This window comes from Gossypium hirsutum, chromosome A01 (assembly GCF_007990345.1).
Source record: "Gossypium hirsutum isolate 1008001.06 chromosome A01, Gossypium_hirsutum_v2.1, whole genome shotgun sequence".
Classification (NCBI taxonomy): Eukaryota; Viridiplantae; Streptophyta; class Magnoliopsida; order Malvales; family Malvaceae; genus Gossypium; species Gossypium hirsutum.
The window spans coordinates 117,245,883-117,264,803 of NC_053424.1; the positions used below are offsets into that span (position 1 = coordinate 117,245,883).

The window sequence follows — 18,921 nt, forward strand, 5'->3', positions numbered from 1 at the left end:
ATATTGGTTAAGACCCCTTTTTGCACCAATTCAGGGCATGTTATAAAACACATTCAAATTTTGATTAGACTATTATCAACTATGTTGGAACAAATTCAAAGAGCAATATCCGTCAATTTAAATAAGTACACTAAATATTTGAATTTATTATTTTTAAAAAAATACAAATTAATTATTTTGACTCTTTATTTCTTTTTAGGGTAAATTATTTTTGTTTGTCTCAGATTAAGTTAAAGTCACTTACATTATCACTTTGTAATAAAAAAAAATGTAACATTTCAAATATAAATGACTAAAATATAATCTGAGGCAAACAAAAGTGACTATTTTTGTAATTTACCCTTCTTTTTAATTACATATATACATTAGTAAGAGAATATGACCTTGGAAAAACTTTTTTAAAAATTTGAACTTATTGATATCCAACACAATCAAGTCCTAGTAAAATAGTCAAAAAAACTAACCAAGATGCAAGCTATATTCATGATTACAAGTTAAACTCAAGCAATTTGAATAGATTTTTCCAGCATTTTGTGACTAATACAGATATGGAAATATTCTCCACGGTACAAGCCTGCAATATTCTGCCCATATATCTTTGTACTTCTCTGCACATCGTGCTTCATCTCGTCTTTCTCTCCATACCAATAGAATAAACAGATAAATCGGGTAGAAGTACGGAATCGGGGAACTGTGAAAACAACAGGGGAAATGGTTTTACGAAATAAGCAGATAAGGGGTAGGACTATGTCGGTGTTATCAAGCATATAATTCAGAAAGTTACCTTAATCCGCAAGGTAAACTGAAAGATAAAGCCAGCAACAAATCCCCTAGGTAATTTGAGTGCCTTGCAATTCCCCTATAAAGAAATACTGCAATCAGATAAGAAGCAACAAGAGCATAGGAAAAATCACTCGAGAAAGCTTTTGCCAGATTGGTACATCACAATCTTACTGAAAAAATTATGGTTATATTTGTGAAGCTTATACCCTAAGTAACATATACTTATCTGAGGTGCCAAATATGTGTCCAAGAAAGAGTCGCAGCACGTATGTTATATAACACATTCAGGGATGATTTGAAACATGTATGGTTTTTGAAAACTTAATTCGATAAACTCCAACATTCCCTCTGACTATCTTTGATCAGTCTAAAGACTACGATTGTGTAAAAATCATTTTAGGCTTATTTGTCATAATAACTGCACCAGACAAATCAAAACTAACAGTTGCAATAACGTAAATGACCAGAGGGAATAATGGTGAGATGGAAATCTTACCAATAACCAGAAGCAAGCAGCTTTCCGCCGATAACCTTTGGAGGTTTACCCCATATAAGCGCTTTTGGGTTCTGTTTGAATATATGCTTTTGCTTATTGGCTCCTCTAAATACAAGATACCTGCAAATTCACACAGAGTGATTAAGACACAGTAAAAAGTCACGCAAATCAGGAAAATATATCCTACATGCTGGCAGAAAGTTACCCGATCAGAAAAACAAAACAATTTGCTATTGCAGCGGCTGTTGTCAGCTCCACTTTGTTATTCAAAAGCCACCAACCCTATAGCAAAGGTGAAGATGAGATATTAAACAAAAGTCAAAACCGATATTGTTTCTTGATACAAAGTGCTAAGTGCATCTAAAGTTTCATTGAGAACATATTTCTCACTAAAAGTACTGATTTCTTTTGTACAAATCATTCCAATATCTATTTGACGGTTGAATCCATTATAAAGAGGAGCAACAGCTTTAAATAGGTGCAGCAATACGGGGATTCCATGATATAAAAAATGTAAGTTAGATGCCTTCCAAAAGTTATCGGAATACCATAAAGCATGGAAAACATTCATCAATGGATTCAAATCGCAAGCAGTCACATAATGATGCCATCACCCAGAGCATACGAACCATATGTCTAAAGACACAATGATGCCATCACTTAGAGCATCCCAACAAGGATTGGAAAATGATGGCAGTAATAGAGCCTGCTTTCCGGGATAGACTTTCAAGCAATGCAAACAATTGAACCATTCTATTATTTCACAAGATTATGGAACTCATAAAGAACGATGTGGTGCAACTAGGGCTGTAATCGAGCTGAGTCGAACTCGAACACTGACAAGCTCGAACTCAGGCTTGATTCAAAACTCACTGCTTGAAACTCAGCTCAAGCTCAATACAATATTACTATCTAAGGTCAAGCTCAGCTTGAAATAAAATCGAATTATTCGACCTCAGCTCAATTAAGCTCGTTTAGATGATTTAAATACTCAAACTCAAGTTGAAGTTCGAGCTCGTTCCATATACAATTTTTTTTGGCTAAAGCAGAAATTTGATATCAAAATATTAAAATATGTTTATAAAAAAAAGCTCAATTAGGTTTACAAGCTGCTCAAGTCGAGTATTAAGATACTCAAATTCTGTTTGGTCAATAGATCAAGCAGCTCAAGCTCAACTCAAGAATGACCAAATCAAATTTCAGGCCTTCTTGCGTTGAACTGAATAGTTTGCGCGTACAGCTGTCTCATTTACATCCCTATGTGCAATTTGCAGATAAAGTTTTCTATCCAAGTAAAAGTTACATGCCTGGATGCTAAATGTGAAGGGAATCCACACTAGATCTCCAAACACCAACATGAAGCCTAACCTTTCGGCAATTATGTCCCAACTGTAAAACAAAAGCAAATACTAGTGAGTCAAGTGGGTTTCTCATATAGAAATGACCAAATAAAAACATTACATAACTCGGGTCAAGGGACAGGAGACAAGAATGCTCAAGGAGAGAAATAACTATATAGAAAACCATATTTCAACCAAGGATTCATAATTCTCTTTCTAAATTGAACATCAAGCACAAGGCAAGCAAGCATTTACAAACTAAAGCTTGATTTTGAGAACAATTTGTTCATATTCAACATGGTTTTACTTATGTAGCTTGACTTATCTCAGTTATTCAACGGTATTATTTAGAATACTGTGGATGAATTACATTAGACGACATGCTTTAGTTACATGAATACCTTGTCCAATGCAAGTCTTTCAAGTTGGTAAATATTAGAAACTAATGTTAATAACTACTTCCAGCAAAGCTCAACAACATAAAGAGCAATGTCATCATTAGATACTGGAGCTTGGTACCGAAAGATGACTATTAGGAATTAATCCTCATAACTTCTCCTAATCTAGCTAGACCTCGCAACTCCAGACACAATATGGTTATACATCACGAACATTGGATAAAAAAGAAAGAAGATAAAACACAAAATGACAAAGAAACAACATGAACATAGCATGGATAGACAAACATGGCAAAAGCTATGTAACACGAATTATTAACTTATCAAACTTTATAATATATAATACCTTGAACATGATTATTACATATGAAAAAACACAAACAAGATACAAATACACGACTGCAAGGTCTAAATCTGGCTGACTAATATGAAGAACAATGACCTTACTGAGAGACATAGTCAATTATTAGCTAGCCATCTCTGATATTTAATTGGGCTAATGAGTGGCATGATTAGAGTTAGAAGTTATTCTACGATAATTGTAGCATAAACGCAATGGAACTTACGTGGAGGTCATGTACTCCTCATGCACAAAATAGTCCAGGATGTAGAACTGGAACAAAGATGCATGAAACAAAAGCTACTTAGCTTTGGTATAAAACATGTAAGATAATTCTCAGCGACTTCATTAGAACAATCAGATTACCGCACAGAATAACTGGTAAAGGATCATTGATTGGCTTAAAGAGCCATCTTGAACACTTTTTGCAAGAACTGATAGATTGATAATTAGCCATCCCATCATTCCAGCTCTAACAAAGAAGAACCTACATAGATGATTCCATCATCAGTAAACGGAATATGTTCATCATAGCATAGACAGACAGATATCATAAGGAGACCAAACAACCAAGACTATATAATATCAAATAATCAGTAAAAGTGAATCACATACTTGAGATCAATACCCATAAACTGAGGATTAAGCTGTATCCCATACCACCTATAAGATCAGACAATGGCACAAATGTCAATAACCCCAATAGCTATTTTCTTGTTACTTTAGAAGGCAGCACAGAAAAAAAAAGGTAGAAAAATCGACTTGAAATAGAGAAAAGAACAGAAAAACTGAAACTATCATTTTCAATGTCACACAATCATTAATTACTATATAAAGGGAGATAAAGATAACTGATGAGAATTGTTAAGGTATCAATTGTATCCATAGCAATTTAATGATGGTAACTAAGTAGAAAATGAAGGGGATAAATGTCAATTATCCTATCAAGTACCAAAATAAGATGGGTTTAAACAATCCCATGATTACAAGAAGCCTAACGTTTGATTTTTCGTAGGAGATAAAGAACACATATGAAGGAATTTCTGGGGGATGACAAATTTAGCATTCCTCTATATCCTAACTGTTCCTTTTAAAAAAATATAGTTAAATAACACAAAATAGAAATATTCCTTTCATGCAGGTCATAGAAGCTGCTAAAAGGATGAGCATCAAAACATTAAAGTAACTTGCTAACAAGAGTACCAGTCATGTATCAGGTTCCCTGTGATGTGAGGCTTTAATGAAGAACCTTTACTGCGTGACCTGCAGCCAGCAGCATAGAGTACTACCATTGTCTGAAAAAGGGAGATGGCAAATGGAAAGACAAATTAGAGAAAAAGAAAATTAAATAAATAGCAATTCCACACCAAGGAAAGAAAAAGATATAAAAGGAAGACTAAAGTGTAAACAATAGCCTATAGTTACACCACGGAGGCTGCTATACATCCTGAGCAACAATTCTGCCAAAGTCATGAGTTGACCTATTCACATTGGCAGACAATTTGTGCATTTTTTATATTGTCACTCCATAGGGAGGATCTTAGCAAGCCAATAATTTTAAAAAGAAGTTCCAAGACTTAAAAACATTTGATACAGCATAAACCAAGTTATATTTGAATATAAATGCATGCTCCCAATGTTCTACCAATACGAATTAGACTCTAAGGAGTTTCAGTACTTCATGCAAATAAAGGATTACTGTATGCCTAAAACAACCTATCAGAAAATTGACAGCAACTTACAAGAAAACTGAATATGAAAGTTGTCGATAACAGCTCAAGTCCTCTGTCGGATATTACCTGCAAACATTTGCATAAAACAGCCACTGAAAAGTTTTGCATTGAAAGATACAAAATCTCAAATCCCTTGTTTCCGGGGTTTAAAAGCAATATGTCCAGGCTAGCAATTCAACAACATACAACCAGAAAACGAAACAATATGACCACATACATATAAGATAAATCCCTTGACATTCAGTTGCAAAGCATGCCCTCTGAATCACTCTAACTATTCAAAATGGTGAATCAAATACAGAAAGATATCGGGGAAATGAAGAAGAAAAAGCCAGTATCTTCAATATTTGAGCTGATGTGAATTAAATTCTGGCCTCAATTGGTAAATGAATTGCATTATACAGAAACCAAACCAAAATTCACAGAAAAGTAAAAAGTAAAAAAAGCTTACTTAAAGCACCTTTTTTGCCTACTGATATTAACAATTTACACAAATAGAAGCTTAACAAAATGCCATTCAATTCAACCAAAGACAAATACATGGAAAATCAGATTCCATTAGTAGCAAACTAGTAAATACATACCGTTGGTGATACAAAATTCATCTTAGACCCAATCCCAAGGAGCCCAACTAACAAAAGAAGAGCTCGCAATCCTGTTCAAAATTTGGGGTGGAAAAAATTAATTAAACAAATCATATTGCATAAAGAATTAGCTGTTACAAAGATTATCAACATAAAAAGAGACCATTGCAGCGGTAATAGAGATGAGACCCGTCTTGTAATGTGACTCCAGGAACAAGTTTTCCAGGTAACATAGATCCAGCAATAGCTAAGTAAGCAAAGAATATCAACAATACAGCAACCTACAAGAAAAGAGTTTTTATATATATATATATATATAGTTTTCAAAAGAAAAGCTAAAATGTACTGAAACAATGAGGAATAGTTGATTACAGAGATCCAAGAGGGAATTAAAGCCTGTAGAAGAAAACCCAGATCCATTTCTCTGTTCATGATGAAGTTTGAATCTGGATTTGAAGAAATTTTGAGCTCTGCTTCCTCCGCTAACCACACTGGCGTAAACTGCCCTTCCACTACTAAAATTTCACTTTGCTGTAACTTTTTAGGTTTATTTCATATTTGGCCCCTAAACTATATCTCAATTTCGAATTTAAACTTAAAGTTTGGGATAGACTCTCTAATTGTCACTAAACTTTTCTCGTGTTTTTATTTTGATCACCAAACTATGAAAATTTTTAATTTGACCAATAATCTATCCAAAATCGTTATTTTAGTCACTGAGCCATTGTGTTTGAAATGACTTAGATGAGATCCTTTTATAAGCTACATAAACGGTCACTCAATTATGAGAGCATTTCTATCTTGATCATCCAATTATATTTTTTTTTAAATTTAATCACCAAAATTTTAAAATTAGATTTTTTAGTCACCATGTCATTAAGTTGATAGCCTAAGTTTGACTTGGCTTTTTTTATTGGTCTAATAATAAATTTAGCCCATTAATATTTATACATTCTATCAATTTAGCCTTACACCCAAGGTCACTAAACTATTAGTAAGTTTATGTTTTGATCACTCAAGTTCAAAAAGTTACAAAATGGTCATTGAATTATTTAAAAATTTTCATTTAAGATGTTGAGCTATTCGAAAGTTCTTATCTAAGTCACTGAGAGAAAAAGTTCAGCTTACAAGCTCCAAGTAACGATTCGATGATCAGTGAACATACCTTAAATTCAAATTGATCTGATAGTTAATGACTTATATTAAAATATTTAAATAGTTTAGTGACTATTTTATAATTTTTTAAAATTAAATGATCAAAACATAAATTTACTAATAGTTTAGTACCTAGTAAAAAATCGTAACAAAATTATAAGATAGGTGCACTTTTACCGAAAAAATGCTATGTAAGGCCAAACAATCACCCTAAAGAAAGGCCACACAGTAGAATCTTTTTACGGTGCTATACGCAACACCAGATCACAGCCAATGCCCCGATTCTCTCTATTTCTCTCCATTGCCTAAGTCTTTAATCCAACTTTATTTTGGGAAATTACTTCTCAAAAAAGAACTCGGAAAAACCCTAACTTTGCTTCTGTCACGCTCTCCATGGAGTTTTGGGGTAATCTTATTTTTCTCCTTTCGCTTTGGTTCTCTTTTTTTTTTCTTTTGAGTTACTAAATCGGCTGAAATTAATGATTGCTTGTGTTTCTTCATTCTATTATGTTGATCTCTGATTTGTTAATATCTTGTGTTCAGATATTGATTTCCGTCAAGATTTTTCTTTTTCTTTTTCTTTTTTGCAGATCAATTTTTACTTTCTTTAGCGTTGAAAATCTTATTAATATATGAGTTAAGCGACATTTGTTCTGTTATTAAGATTTATGTAAAATTTCAGATTAACATCATAAAATGCATTACATTTCGTATTTAAGTTTATTTTTGCCTTTTGAACTGTTTTCTTGGGTTTCATTTCATGAATATTTAAAGAAAATCACTTTTTTTTTCCATTCGTTGTTTAATAAAATAAAAAATAAAAATTACGTTCTATGTTTTGTCATTGTGCCTTTTTTTCCCCTTCCGTCGTCCCTGTGTATCGCTATCATCTAGAGTTTGTAAAACCCTAGAATGGTTGAAGGGGGAGCAAATGATTGAAATGGGGTTTTTTCTTGTTTTTAAGTTATTATTTCTTAGGATTTGTATTAAGAATTTGTATCTGTCGTTCTCCTTTGATTTGTTTGTTTATGACTTTGTTTCATGCTCATGCTAAGATATTGAAACTGTTTTGAGGTTGTAATTGATATGGTAGTACCGTTAGGGAACAGTTTAGAATATGTTCTCTTTGCTACTATTGTCGGTATCGTGTATTTGTATTTCATGATGTTATCTTTTTGAAGTGTTCCATTCTTAACAGTGACTGCATGTTGTTGTTTTTTTAATGTTACATATTGTAATTTTTTTTATGGTTTTTTTCCAATCATTGTATCCTTCCATTTTTGCCTCTGTAATGTAATGAATTATGAGCTTTCCATATTTGGCTATATATATGTAGGTGTTGAAGTTAAAAGTGGACAGAACTTTGAGGTTGAACTGGAGGATGATGGCAGTAGGATCTTGCATCTTTCACAGGTAATTCTTAAGAAACTTTGATTTCCATATTTTTGTGTTGATATTATTTATATCTAGTTATAAAATTTCCCATTATATAACTCTCAGGTTGCCCTTGGTGAGGGGACTGGTGATAACAAGAAAGAAAAAGGAAAGGAAACCATTTGTCTCTATCTCAAATTCAAAAATCAGAAGTTTGTGGTTGGAACACTTTCCCAAGAGAAATGCCCCCAGATAGCATTGGATTTGGTATTGCATGACAAATTTGAGCTGTTCCATACGTGGAAGAATGGCAGCGTATATGTCACTGGCTATTATGTTGATACATCTCAAGGTAGTGGTAAGTTATTACACTAGTATTTTCTATTTGTTGATGTTTGTTAATATAGTATGAATCCATAAATTATGATTCATTTTTTATTCACAGATACTGAGTCTGAAGGGGAGCTCCCTGAACCTACAATGAATCTTGTAAAGTCAGAGCCGGCAGCATCTGATCCTACTACGACAAAGCAGGTTAAGATTGTTGAACCTAAAAAAGATGATGATAATAGTGATGAGGATGAAGAGGATAGTTCTGCTGAGGATGAAGAGTCCAGTGAGGAGCAGGTTAGATGTCTAGCTATTAGTAATTTAGTATCATATGCAGCTGATAGGCTCTTCATGATTTTATGGGTTAATCATAAATCTGAATAGTTGAAAGAGGGGGGTAGTGAACGATTACCAGTAACTGCTACATCAGGATAAATACTTGTAAATGTATACCTACACTACCCGTGGAATGAACCTAGCAAATCTTTCAACGTGTCCCTTGTTTTTTTTTAGCTTTTTACCTTACTGCTATTTCTTTATTTCACCTGATGATTTTCTGAAATGAATCTTTTCTGTCTCTAGCTTGGTGTTGATAGGAGTGTTTGTTTGTATATTGCTGTTTTCATTGTTGCCTCGTAACCCAATCTATGAAATACCGTGTCTAATTAGTGTTGATTCTGTCTATCATTTTAGGAACCTCGCATGCTGGTTAATGGTGAGAATGATACTGATGATGCTGACAGTGATGAGGATGATAGTGATGAAGAAAGCTTAGATGAGGATCAAAAGACTCCTGAGAAGGTAAGGATATATACACTTTAGGTTTGTCATTCAGGACTTTGAGGGGCTTCAGCCTAGGTTTTAACTTAGTTTTTATAATCACTTGTGCCAATTTTCCTTAGGCTGGACCAAGCAAGAAGAGACCTGCTGAGTCATCTAAAAAGACCCCTACTCCCGAAAAGAAGGCAAAGCTGGTCACTCCCCAAAAGACAGGCAGATTTTCCCTTCCATCTTTGCCCTTCTAGAGATTTTGATTGCTATTTTACTAATGAGTGATCATAATGCCCATTTCGTCAATTGTAAAATGTGTTCCTTATTTCCAATTTCTCTATTCTAGTTCATTCTGGTGCAGATGGCAAGAAAGCGGGTGGACATACTGCAACCCCTCACCCTTCCAAAAAGGCTGGGAAAACATCAGCTGCTGCTGCACAGGTGAAGCAGACTCCAAAGTCCGGTGGTTCATTCCCTTGCAAGTCCTGCGGCAGGTCAGTTCCTCTTTTCTATCCAGCATTTAAACCAATTACTAGTAATTACATTTGGAATAATATTAACATGTGTCTTGAAAACTTTCCAGATCATTTGGCTCTGAAAATGCTTTACAATCTCATTCCAAAGCAAAGCATGGCACTCAAGCGTAAAAAGTGAACTGGTTTAGGGTCGTCGTTCAAATTTTGTTTGTTTCTAGAATGGACAAGTGGACATGACTAGTTGAATGTAGTTAATGTAGTAGTACATAATTGCCTTATGTTTGAAAATGGTCCTTTTGAATGAAATTACAAATTAACAGGTTTATAAGGTCTTGAATGAAATTGCCAGCTAGAACTAAATTCATTACAGTTCGGTATTGATTGTTTGGTTCTTTACTACTTTGAATTGAAAGTATAAATAGTTTATAAGAAATCGAACCGAGTTGATACGCAGCTGCTTGCAACCTCCGATCGGATTCAGAGTGTTATGCTGCGTTGATGTCTAGTTATTACAGCTTCATTGGTTGGCTTTTGCTTCATTCCCCGATTTGAGTGTCATAGCTAACGCAGTTGGGACGATATCACTGACTGTAGATGAACACTTCATGGGCCTCATTGAAGGCTTTATGAGAAGAAACGAAAATGAAAAAATAGAAGATATATTTATTCATTTCATTTGTGGACTTGGCTTGAAAGGAGGAAAACTATATTTTTATCCAAAGAATATAAGAATGAAATTTTTGGAAAACGTTTTCAGTGGTTAATGATTTTTGGTTCGTTTAATTTAAATCAAATAAATTATTTAAAAGAATTATAATTTCTTTTTTAAATTTGATTCAATCAATTTATATTAATTTGCATTTCATTATAATCCATTATTGATATTAAGGCCGGTTTTCTGTTCAAATATGGTGAAATACTTTATCGATTACTAGTTTTTCTTTTATGTTCTTTTGTTTAGCTACTCCAAATTTCGCTAGTACTCAAATTTTCAAATATCGAAAATGACTAAGTTAGTATAGGTGGTTTTAATTTTTTAAGTTAAATTTAATTATTTTTAAAATTTTATATAACAAATATATTATATCGTAATTATTTTGATTAATATATTTAAAGGTTATGATTTAAATTAGAATTGAAATTTCAAAATCTAAACAATATAAAAATTAAAAACAATCAAATTGAATCATAGAGACAAAAATCCATCATTCATGAATACTATAATAATATTAAGAAACAAAACAGAGCATAACATCTTATTTTCAAAAAAAGAAAAACGTAGCATTACAATTTTTATTGCTTCTATTTAAATTAAAATTCTAATTTCAACTTTTAATACTTCTTTTTACTCAATTAAAATATATGCAAGCCACTAGATTTTGATCTGAAGTCGCTGATGAAGTACTAATTTAAGTATATAAATTAAATTTTAGCAAGTATCAAGCAGCAGCAGGTTTGCCCGAGTGGTTAAGGGGGAAGACTTAAGATCTTCTGCACTCAAGTGCGCGTGGGTTCAAACCCCACAGCCTGCAATTTTTTTTATTTTAACTTTTGAATAAAATTTGTTATTAATACTTTATTTTGTGAAAGTTGTGGATTTAATCCATATACTAAATGTGGCTAATTTGAAAAGTATATGATAAAAATTGATTAAATTAGAGTACATAGACTAATTCCATAGTTTTTACAAAGTACGAGGACTAATAATAGAATTTAACCTTAATTTTTTTTAATAATGTGTTTAATGTATTTATATAGATTTTGACATATATGTTGATGTTGGATGAAGTTTTAGTATTGTTTTGCTTGCATGTGATACTGATGTAATTAATGTATTCTGTTTGGGTAAATTCCATCAATCGTTATTAAACTTCAATTAAAATTATATTTTAGTCACTCAATTTACGAAAACTATGTAATAGTTATTAATATTATTGAGTTATTATATTTTATGATAATGTGGCATGTTAACTCAAATGGTTTAAGATATTATTGTAATATTTTAACAATGTTTCTTAATAATAAATTAAAGAATTTAAAAGTCTAAAAATATTTTAAATTAAAAAAAAAACTTAAAATTCATAATTTTTTATCCAAAATTATAGAAAAAATATTTTTTTGATATTATAACTAAATAAAAAGTTCAAGAAAAAATCATAAAATTCTAAAGAGAAGAATTATTTTTATTATTGTTTTTAATTTTTTTTTCTCATATACATGACAACATAACGACTCTTTATTATAGGGTTATTGAACATTTTAGTCCTTGCATTTGACATCTTGTACTTAGTTGGTATTTAAACTTTTTGTAAATATAATTGGTACCTAAACTTGAACCAAATGGGTAATTTTTGTAGGTATTTGGTTGATGCTGTTAACTTTTGTACTGAGAGCCAATAAACTATCAACACATGTCTTAAAAAATTTATAAAAATAATATTTTTGACATAATTTGTAGAATTTTAAAAATAACAATATAAAAATTTATTTGTTTATTTATTTATTTATTTCATGTGCATGATGAATTTGGACAAGCAATGTCCAGGTGTAGATGAAGTCAGATGTTTATTTGTCTAAATTCAATCTGGGTGTTCATTTTTGAATAATTTTATATTTTATTATAATTTCAAAATAATAATATAAAAAGACTTCGATTTTTTTCACAAGCATAATGAACATAGACAATTAGACAATTGTCTAAGTTCATTTTCAACATACATTTTTGTAATTTTATATTTTTTATAATTATTAATAATATAAAAAGCTTCAAGATATTTTAGAATTTTTTGCTTAAACTTTCAAGAGTGATAAATGTCAATTATCTTATAAAGAGAGATAAAGATAACTTATGAGATAAAGATAAATGTCACACAATCCCACAATCATTAATTACTAAATAAAGGGTGATAAAGATAACTAATGAGATAAAGATAAATGTCACACAATCCCACAATCATTAATTACTAAATAAAGGGAGATAAAGATAACTGATGAGAATTGATAAGGTATCAATTGTAGCCATAGTAATTTAATGATGGTAACTAAGTAGAAAATGAAGGTGATAAATGTCAATTATCCTATCAAGTACCAAAATGAAGGTGATAAATACATACCGTTGGTGATACAAAATTCATCTTAGACCCAATCCCAAGGAGCCCAACTAACAAAAGGAGTGCTCGCAATCCTGTTCAAAATTTGGGGGAAAAAAATCAGTTAAACAAATCATATTGCATAAAGAATTAGCTGCTACAAAGATTATCAATATAGAAAGAGACAATTGTAGCGGTAATATTGAATAAAGTTTGTGGTTGGAACACTTTCCCAAGAGAAATGCCCCCAGATAGCATTAGATTTGGCATTGCATGACAAATTTGAGCTGTTCCATACATGGAAGAATAGCAGTGTATATGTTACTGGCTATTATGTTGATACATCTCAAGGTAGTGGTAAGTTATTACGCTAGTATTTTCTATTTGTTGATGTTTGTTAATATAGTATAAATTTGTAAATTATGGTTCATTTTTTATTCACAGATACCGAGTTTGAAGAGGAGCTCCCTGAACCTATAATGAATCTTGTAAAGTCAAAGCCTGTAGCATCTTATCCTACTACGACAAAGCAGGTTAAGATTGTTGAACTTAAAAAAGACAATCATAGTAGTGATGAGGATGAATAGGATAGTTCTACTAAGGATGAAAAGTCCAGGAGCAGGTTTGATGTCTAGCTATTAGTAATTTAGTATCATATGCAGCTAATAGGCTCTAGGTAAGGATATATACACTCTAGGTTTGTCATTCAGGACTTTGAGGGGCTTCAGCCTAAGTTTTAACTTAGTTTTTATAATCACTGGTGACTGATTTTCCTTAGGTTAGACCAAGCAAGAAGAGACATGCTGAGTCATCTAAAAAGACCCCTTCTCTCGAAAAGAAGGCAAAGCTAGTCACTCCCCAAAAGACAAGTAGAAGGCCCATTTCGCCTGAGCCCTTAGAACTGTTTATAACAAATAAATAAACCAAATAAAAAGCCCAAAATATAGATTATAAACTAGAAATAAAAATTAAAGTTTACAGTCCATAAGTACAAACCCAAATATAAGTTGAGGACAAATTCTAAAACCCACTTCACAAATAAAACTTTAGCCCAAATTAAATTAAATAAACCTAACACGAAACCCGAATAGAAACCCAAAACCTACCGGCCTAATAACCTTAACCCAAATACTTGGACTCAGTAGTCCAATTTTAGCACGGACCCAGTGGCCCAATCCCAAAACTGGCCCAATGGCCCAAACAAGCCCAGACAACCCAAACAATTTCAGCTGCTGGAAACTCTAGCAAAGACCTTGCGTAGCTGCCCACGAACGGCTTCTCCATCGCCGTACATAGTGCCATGTCCGCAGCCTCACGCTTCCGTACGGCCTCCTTACTTGTGAAAAACGACAAAATAACAGCACCAATTAACAACAAAATAGCTGGAAAATGTAAAAAAAAAGGCTTTTGGATTTTATTTTATTTTATTCTTTATTCAGCTATAAAAAAAGGCCGATTGTACTGTAAAAAGAAGGCATACATAGCAATTGAATACAGAAAGCAAATATACTCCAAGATGGTTCATTCATCAATTTTTACCCTTATTTTTTCGCTTTTATTTCTTACTTTATTTTGAATCTATCATGCAAAAAGGGGGGAAGGTTTTCTTACTTGTGGTTCGGTGTCGACCCAGTCAACGACTGCTCCTTCGGTCCAAGGGCAGACGGATCCCTGGGGATTCGGTTAAAGCCCCGTCGGAGATGGAGACGCATTAGGCGTCGATGAAGCCCGCAAGCCGGAAGAGAATGGGAGGAAATGAGAGAGTGTTCTAAAGTTTTAGGTTTTTTTTTTAAAAAAACAATGGTTAAAATGATTTTAAAATAAAATTTTAATTTAAATAGCAAAGGGAAAACGACGCCGTTTCGAAGGGCATTCTCAAAGGCCAAAACGACACCGTTTTGAGCCTCTGACTTGTGACCTAACCCGATTGCCCTCAGGATCCGCGTGTTTCTGCAGTGAAGGGATATTTGCGCGATTAGTCCTTCCCTTTCGCGCTGATATTTAATTAGGCCCTATTATATATATATTTAAAATTTTCCCTGGAATTTGCGCGCCATTTCAACTTATTCCGCGCCTAAGCGCCGTGTTTTGGGACTTGGGAAATTTTCATTTTTAGTCCTCGTTTGTTTGTGCATATTTTATTTTAGTCCTTGACTCTGTTAATAATTTGATTTGTTTCTAAATTATCCTCTTGATTTTGTTTTTGCTTCAATTTAATTTTTTTTAGTTTATGTAATTCTTTTACTCTTTTTAATTTATTTATTACTCATTTTTTTATAAATTATTTTAATATATTATTTTGAGCTATTTCATTGATTTTTACATTATCTTAGTTCATTATTTTTATACTTTCATGTGTATATATATTTTTTAAAATTTGTTTTATTTTATAATTTGTACATTTTAAAATTCTCTTTTATATAATTCTATGTTTTAAAGATTTATATAATTCTCTTTTATATTAAATTACTTATTTAAATTCTCTTTCAAACTTGTTTATATATTTTTTCTTTTAAATCTATTTATGTATATCATTTGTTTCTTTTAAGGACCCAATTTTAAATTATATATTTTGTTTATTTCAAGCACTTTCTTATTATTTTTTTATATATACATTATTTATACTAAGTTCTTCATTTTATGTATATTATTAATTGTTGATGAATAAATCTCGTTTCAAATTATTTTGTATGATTATTGATTTCATATTATATATATTGTTATTCATATATATTGTTTTGTATATTTTAATATGGTTGTATTTATATAATTCATTTATGTTAAAACTTTCTAATATGTACATTATTCGTTTTAAAATTTTATATGGGTATAAATTATTATTTTTATGTACATAATTTATATTATATTTTTATTTATCAATTTTGGTTTTAAATTGTTTTGTATGGTACTAATTTTAAATTTTTTCTTATAATACTTATTTTGAAATTTATTTATATGTTAAACTCTATATTTTATGTATTAATTATTTTTTATTTTATTTATTTTATGATTTATTTCAAATTTTTGCATGTATTATTTGTTTATATACACATAATTTACTTTTAAATTGTTTTTTTTTACATTGTCGATTTCAAATTTATCTTCCTTTATATTATTTGTTTACTTCAAACAAGCCAAATAAATGTATTTCAAATTCGTTTTTATAATTGCTCCTATTTAAAAACTTCTCAAAACAAGGTAATATTTCATGTTTGGTAATTCAAGAAATCGTGTTCTAACGTGCTGGGTTTCAATTTTTCGTTTGACCGAATAACTAAATATCCTTTCGAAATTTCGTCCATGTTTTCTTAAATTAAAAAAACAAGGCAATATTTCATGTTTTGAAAGTCGAGAAATCGTGCCTTAACGTGCTGGGTTTCGATTTTTTGTTGACCAAATAACCAAATATCTTTTTAAAACTTCAATGCATAAATTTTGGAAATCATAAGATGATCTTCGTATCGAGGGTTTGAAATATTGTACTCTAACGTGTTGGATATGACATTTTATTCCTTCGGGACAAGAAAGTCTTAGCATCCAATTCAAGTATATTCAAACATTTTTATATGGGATTGTATTTTAAAATCTTTTCAAATTTTCAACATTAGGACATTAATCAATCAATTAGGTACCAATTTTGGGCGTTGCGAGGGTACTAATCCTTCCTCGTACGTAACCGACTCCCAAACCCATTTTCTTAACTTTCGTAGGCCAAAATTAATATTTTAATAAAATAAAATGTTTTATTAAGTGATCCGATCACACCTAAACAAAAAGGATTGGTGGCGACTCTATAACATATTTTAAAGTCGATCCCCGTTTTTCAAAAGTCAAAAATGGTTTCGACAGTTAGGATTAAAAAATTAGCAGTTAGTCAGTTAGACAGTTAGTTAGTTGTTAAGCTGAGGTAGTTAACAGCTATTAGTCAGTTAGTGTTAACTTCTCCTTCATGTATTAAATACACGTTTGCTTGCATTAATAAAGTAAGTAAGAAATATGGTTTTCACCCATACGTTAGTGTGATCTTGACATGGTATCAAGAGCCATAGGGTTCTCGGCATAGTTGAGTTTTTTTTCTCTTTATTCTCCTTTTTGCTTCGTTCATGGCTACTGAAACCTTACCTGCGAGTGATACACCACGACACTCGACCAACACCGAGGGAGCGCTCCTTTCACAAGGTCAGATCACTACTCCTTTGTCGAACATCTAGTACTTCTCCAAACATGATACAGTCAAGCTTAGTGAACATAACTTCTTATTATGGAAACATTAAATCTTACTAATCCTTGAAGGATATGAGCTTGAAAGGGTTTGTACTTGGCACAGTCTTTATTCCATCTCCTCTCATACCTGGACCTGATGGCCAGCTCGTTGATAATCATCGTTTCTTCTTCATAAGAAGTAGGACAAGTTCCTAGCTTCTTGGTTGCTTTTTACAGTCACGATGAGATCTTGGTGCATCTCACGATGGCCAAGACCAGCTTTGATGTCTAGACAGTCATTGAACAAAGATTTGGCACCAAGTCTGACGTCAAAATATCCAACATGTGTCATGCTTTATACTCCCTCAAGAAAGAAAATCTTACAGTTAAAGAATATTTGGCCAAAGTGAAGAGCTTGAGTGATAGTCTCATCGCTGCTGGTAGTCCAATTACTAAGCAAGAATTGGTCAGTATCATTTTAGTAGGGCTTTCGATGGAATACGAATCCATTCGCGTGCTTGCATTGGCTACTCCAACGTCTCTTGACCTACTAACTGAGATGTTACTTGATTGTGAAACAAGGCAAATAGCTCTCCTAACAGAAGTGCCATTGTAAGCAACCATGGTTTCGCATCAAAAATAGGATACTGTTGAAACTTCAAAGCACACTGGGACTTCAAATAACTATCAACAGGAGTACAAACATGGTCATCGAGGACATGGTCATGGTTGGTCTTGTGGCAAGGGCTGTACAAATGGTCGAGACTGGTCTCGTTCTAAGCCACAATGCTAGCTATGTGGCAAATTTGGCCACTTGGTTTAGACCTGCTACCACAAATTTTAAGAAACATTCTTGGGGGTCAGTCCCAACCAGTTAGTATCAATTAACTATCATCAGTTCCAAGATTAGAGAAATTTTTCTGGGCCCACTTGCTCTCACAGATGCAGTCCATGTTATCAGCCTCATGCATCATACTCCCATCAATCATCTCGACCTTCCTTCACTGCAGGTTCTGACCAAGCCTGGTATCCGGACTCTAGTGCGACAAATCATATCACTCCAAATATAACACCTTTTACAAATGTTGCTCTCTATACAGGTATGAGGCATGTGTCAATAGAGAATGGTGGTTCTGTCCCTATTGCTAATGTAGGTTCCACTAGTGTGCTGGCTGGTTCTAGGCTTTTGTGCCTTTAAAATGTTCTCCATGTCCCTACTGTATGCAAAAATTTAATGTCTGTTAGTCAGTTTGCCAGAGATAATGAAGTTTACTTTGAATTTCACCCATTCCTTTGTTTTGTAAAGGATATACAGACAAGGAAAACCCTTCTAGTGGGCCACATGCATAATGGTCTTTACAGATTCAACGTTTCTAGCTTGCCTCTCCGCCCATCTATTGCATCCTCACAGTCCACCTCGACATTTTTGTGTACAGCTCAACTTTCTCCTCCTCCTGAGTTGTGGCACAAAAGACTTGGATACCCCTGTTCAAATGCTCTTGGTGTTGTTTTGCGTAATTGTAACATTCCTTTCAATCTCATTAATGTATCATCTATTTATTCAGCTTGTCAGTTAAGTAAAGCACATAAGCTGCCTTTCAGCTCTTCCAAAACATTGTATTCATCACCTTTTGAATTAGTGGAATCCGATGTTTGGGGCCCTTCTCATGTCAAATCAAATGGTTTTCTCTACTATGTCTCATTTGCAGATATGTACAGTAGATACACCTGGGTCTATTTTCTAAAGTCCAAGTCAAAAGTGTTTCAATGTTTTCTCTTGTTTAATCAAATGGTTCATGTTCAGTTTGGTTGCTCCATCAAGATACTTTAATCTGACTGAGGAGGAGAA

General features: G+C 32.6%; 2 protein-coding genes, 1 long non-coding RNA gene and 1 other non-coding gene across 9 annotated transcripts; 3 read left to right on the top strand and 1 right to left on the bottom strand.

The window, feature by feature from the left end:
* Positions 1-456: 456 nt before the first annotated feature.
* On the bottom strand, positions 457-6,140 carry LOC107942121 (delta(14)-sterol reductase-like). Its single transcript, NM_001327461.1, is given in 13 exon segments — positions 457-691; positions 785-859; positions 1,280-1,399; positions 1,485-1,561; positions 2,587-2,668; positions 3,584-3,630; positions 3,724-3,844; positions 3,973-4,020; positions 4,561-4,652; positions 5,100-5,156; positions 5,675-5,745; positions 5,838-5,955; positions 6,047-6,140. Coding segments are annotated over 13 exon segments (1,110 nt in total). The 5' UTR covers positions 6,095-6,140; the 3' UTR covers positions 457-537.
* Positions 6,141-6,996: 856 nt separating this feature from the next.
* On the top strand, positions 6,997-10,103 carry LOC107942128 (histone deacetylase HDT1). Of its 6 annotated transcripts, none has more exons than XM_016875773.2 (8): positions 6,997-7,235; positions 8,166-8,242; positions 8,330-8,561; positions 8,649-8,830; positions 9,227-9,334; positions 9,436-9,526; positions 9,651-9,798; positions 9,888-10,103. In XM_016875773.2, exons 1-8 carry the CDS (start codon positions 7,223-7,225, stop codon positions 9,949-9,951), a joined length of 915 nt encoding a protein of 304 aa, XP_016731262.2. In that variant the 5' UTR covers positions 6,997-7,222; the 3' UTR covers positions 9,952-10,103. The 6 variants fall into 6 exon arrangements, with proteins under 6 accessions (XP_016731262.2, XP_016731265.2, XP_016731264.2 ...); XM_016875776.2 differs by having other exon boundaries at positions 9,666-9,798; XM_016875775.2 differs by having other exon boundaries at positions 7,019-7,235; positions 8,330-8,555.
* A 1,126-nt stretch (positions 10,104-11,229) lies between these two features.
* TRNAL-UAA (transfer RNA leucine (anticodon UAA)) lies at positions 11,230-11,312 on the top strand. Its single transcript has one exon. It is a non-coding gene; the product is annotated as a tRNA-Leu (tRNA).
* Positions 11,313-12,803: 1,491 nt separating this feature from the next.
* Positions 12,804-13,729, top strand: LOC107942123 (uncharacterized). Its single transcript, XR_005928257.1, has 2 exons — positions 12,804-13,226; positions 13,314-13,729. It is a non-coding gene; the product is annotated as an uncharacterized lncRNA (long non-coding RNA).
* The last annotated feature ends 5,192 nt before the right edge of the window (positions 13,730-18,921 follow it).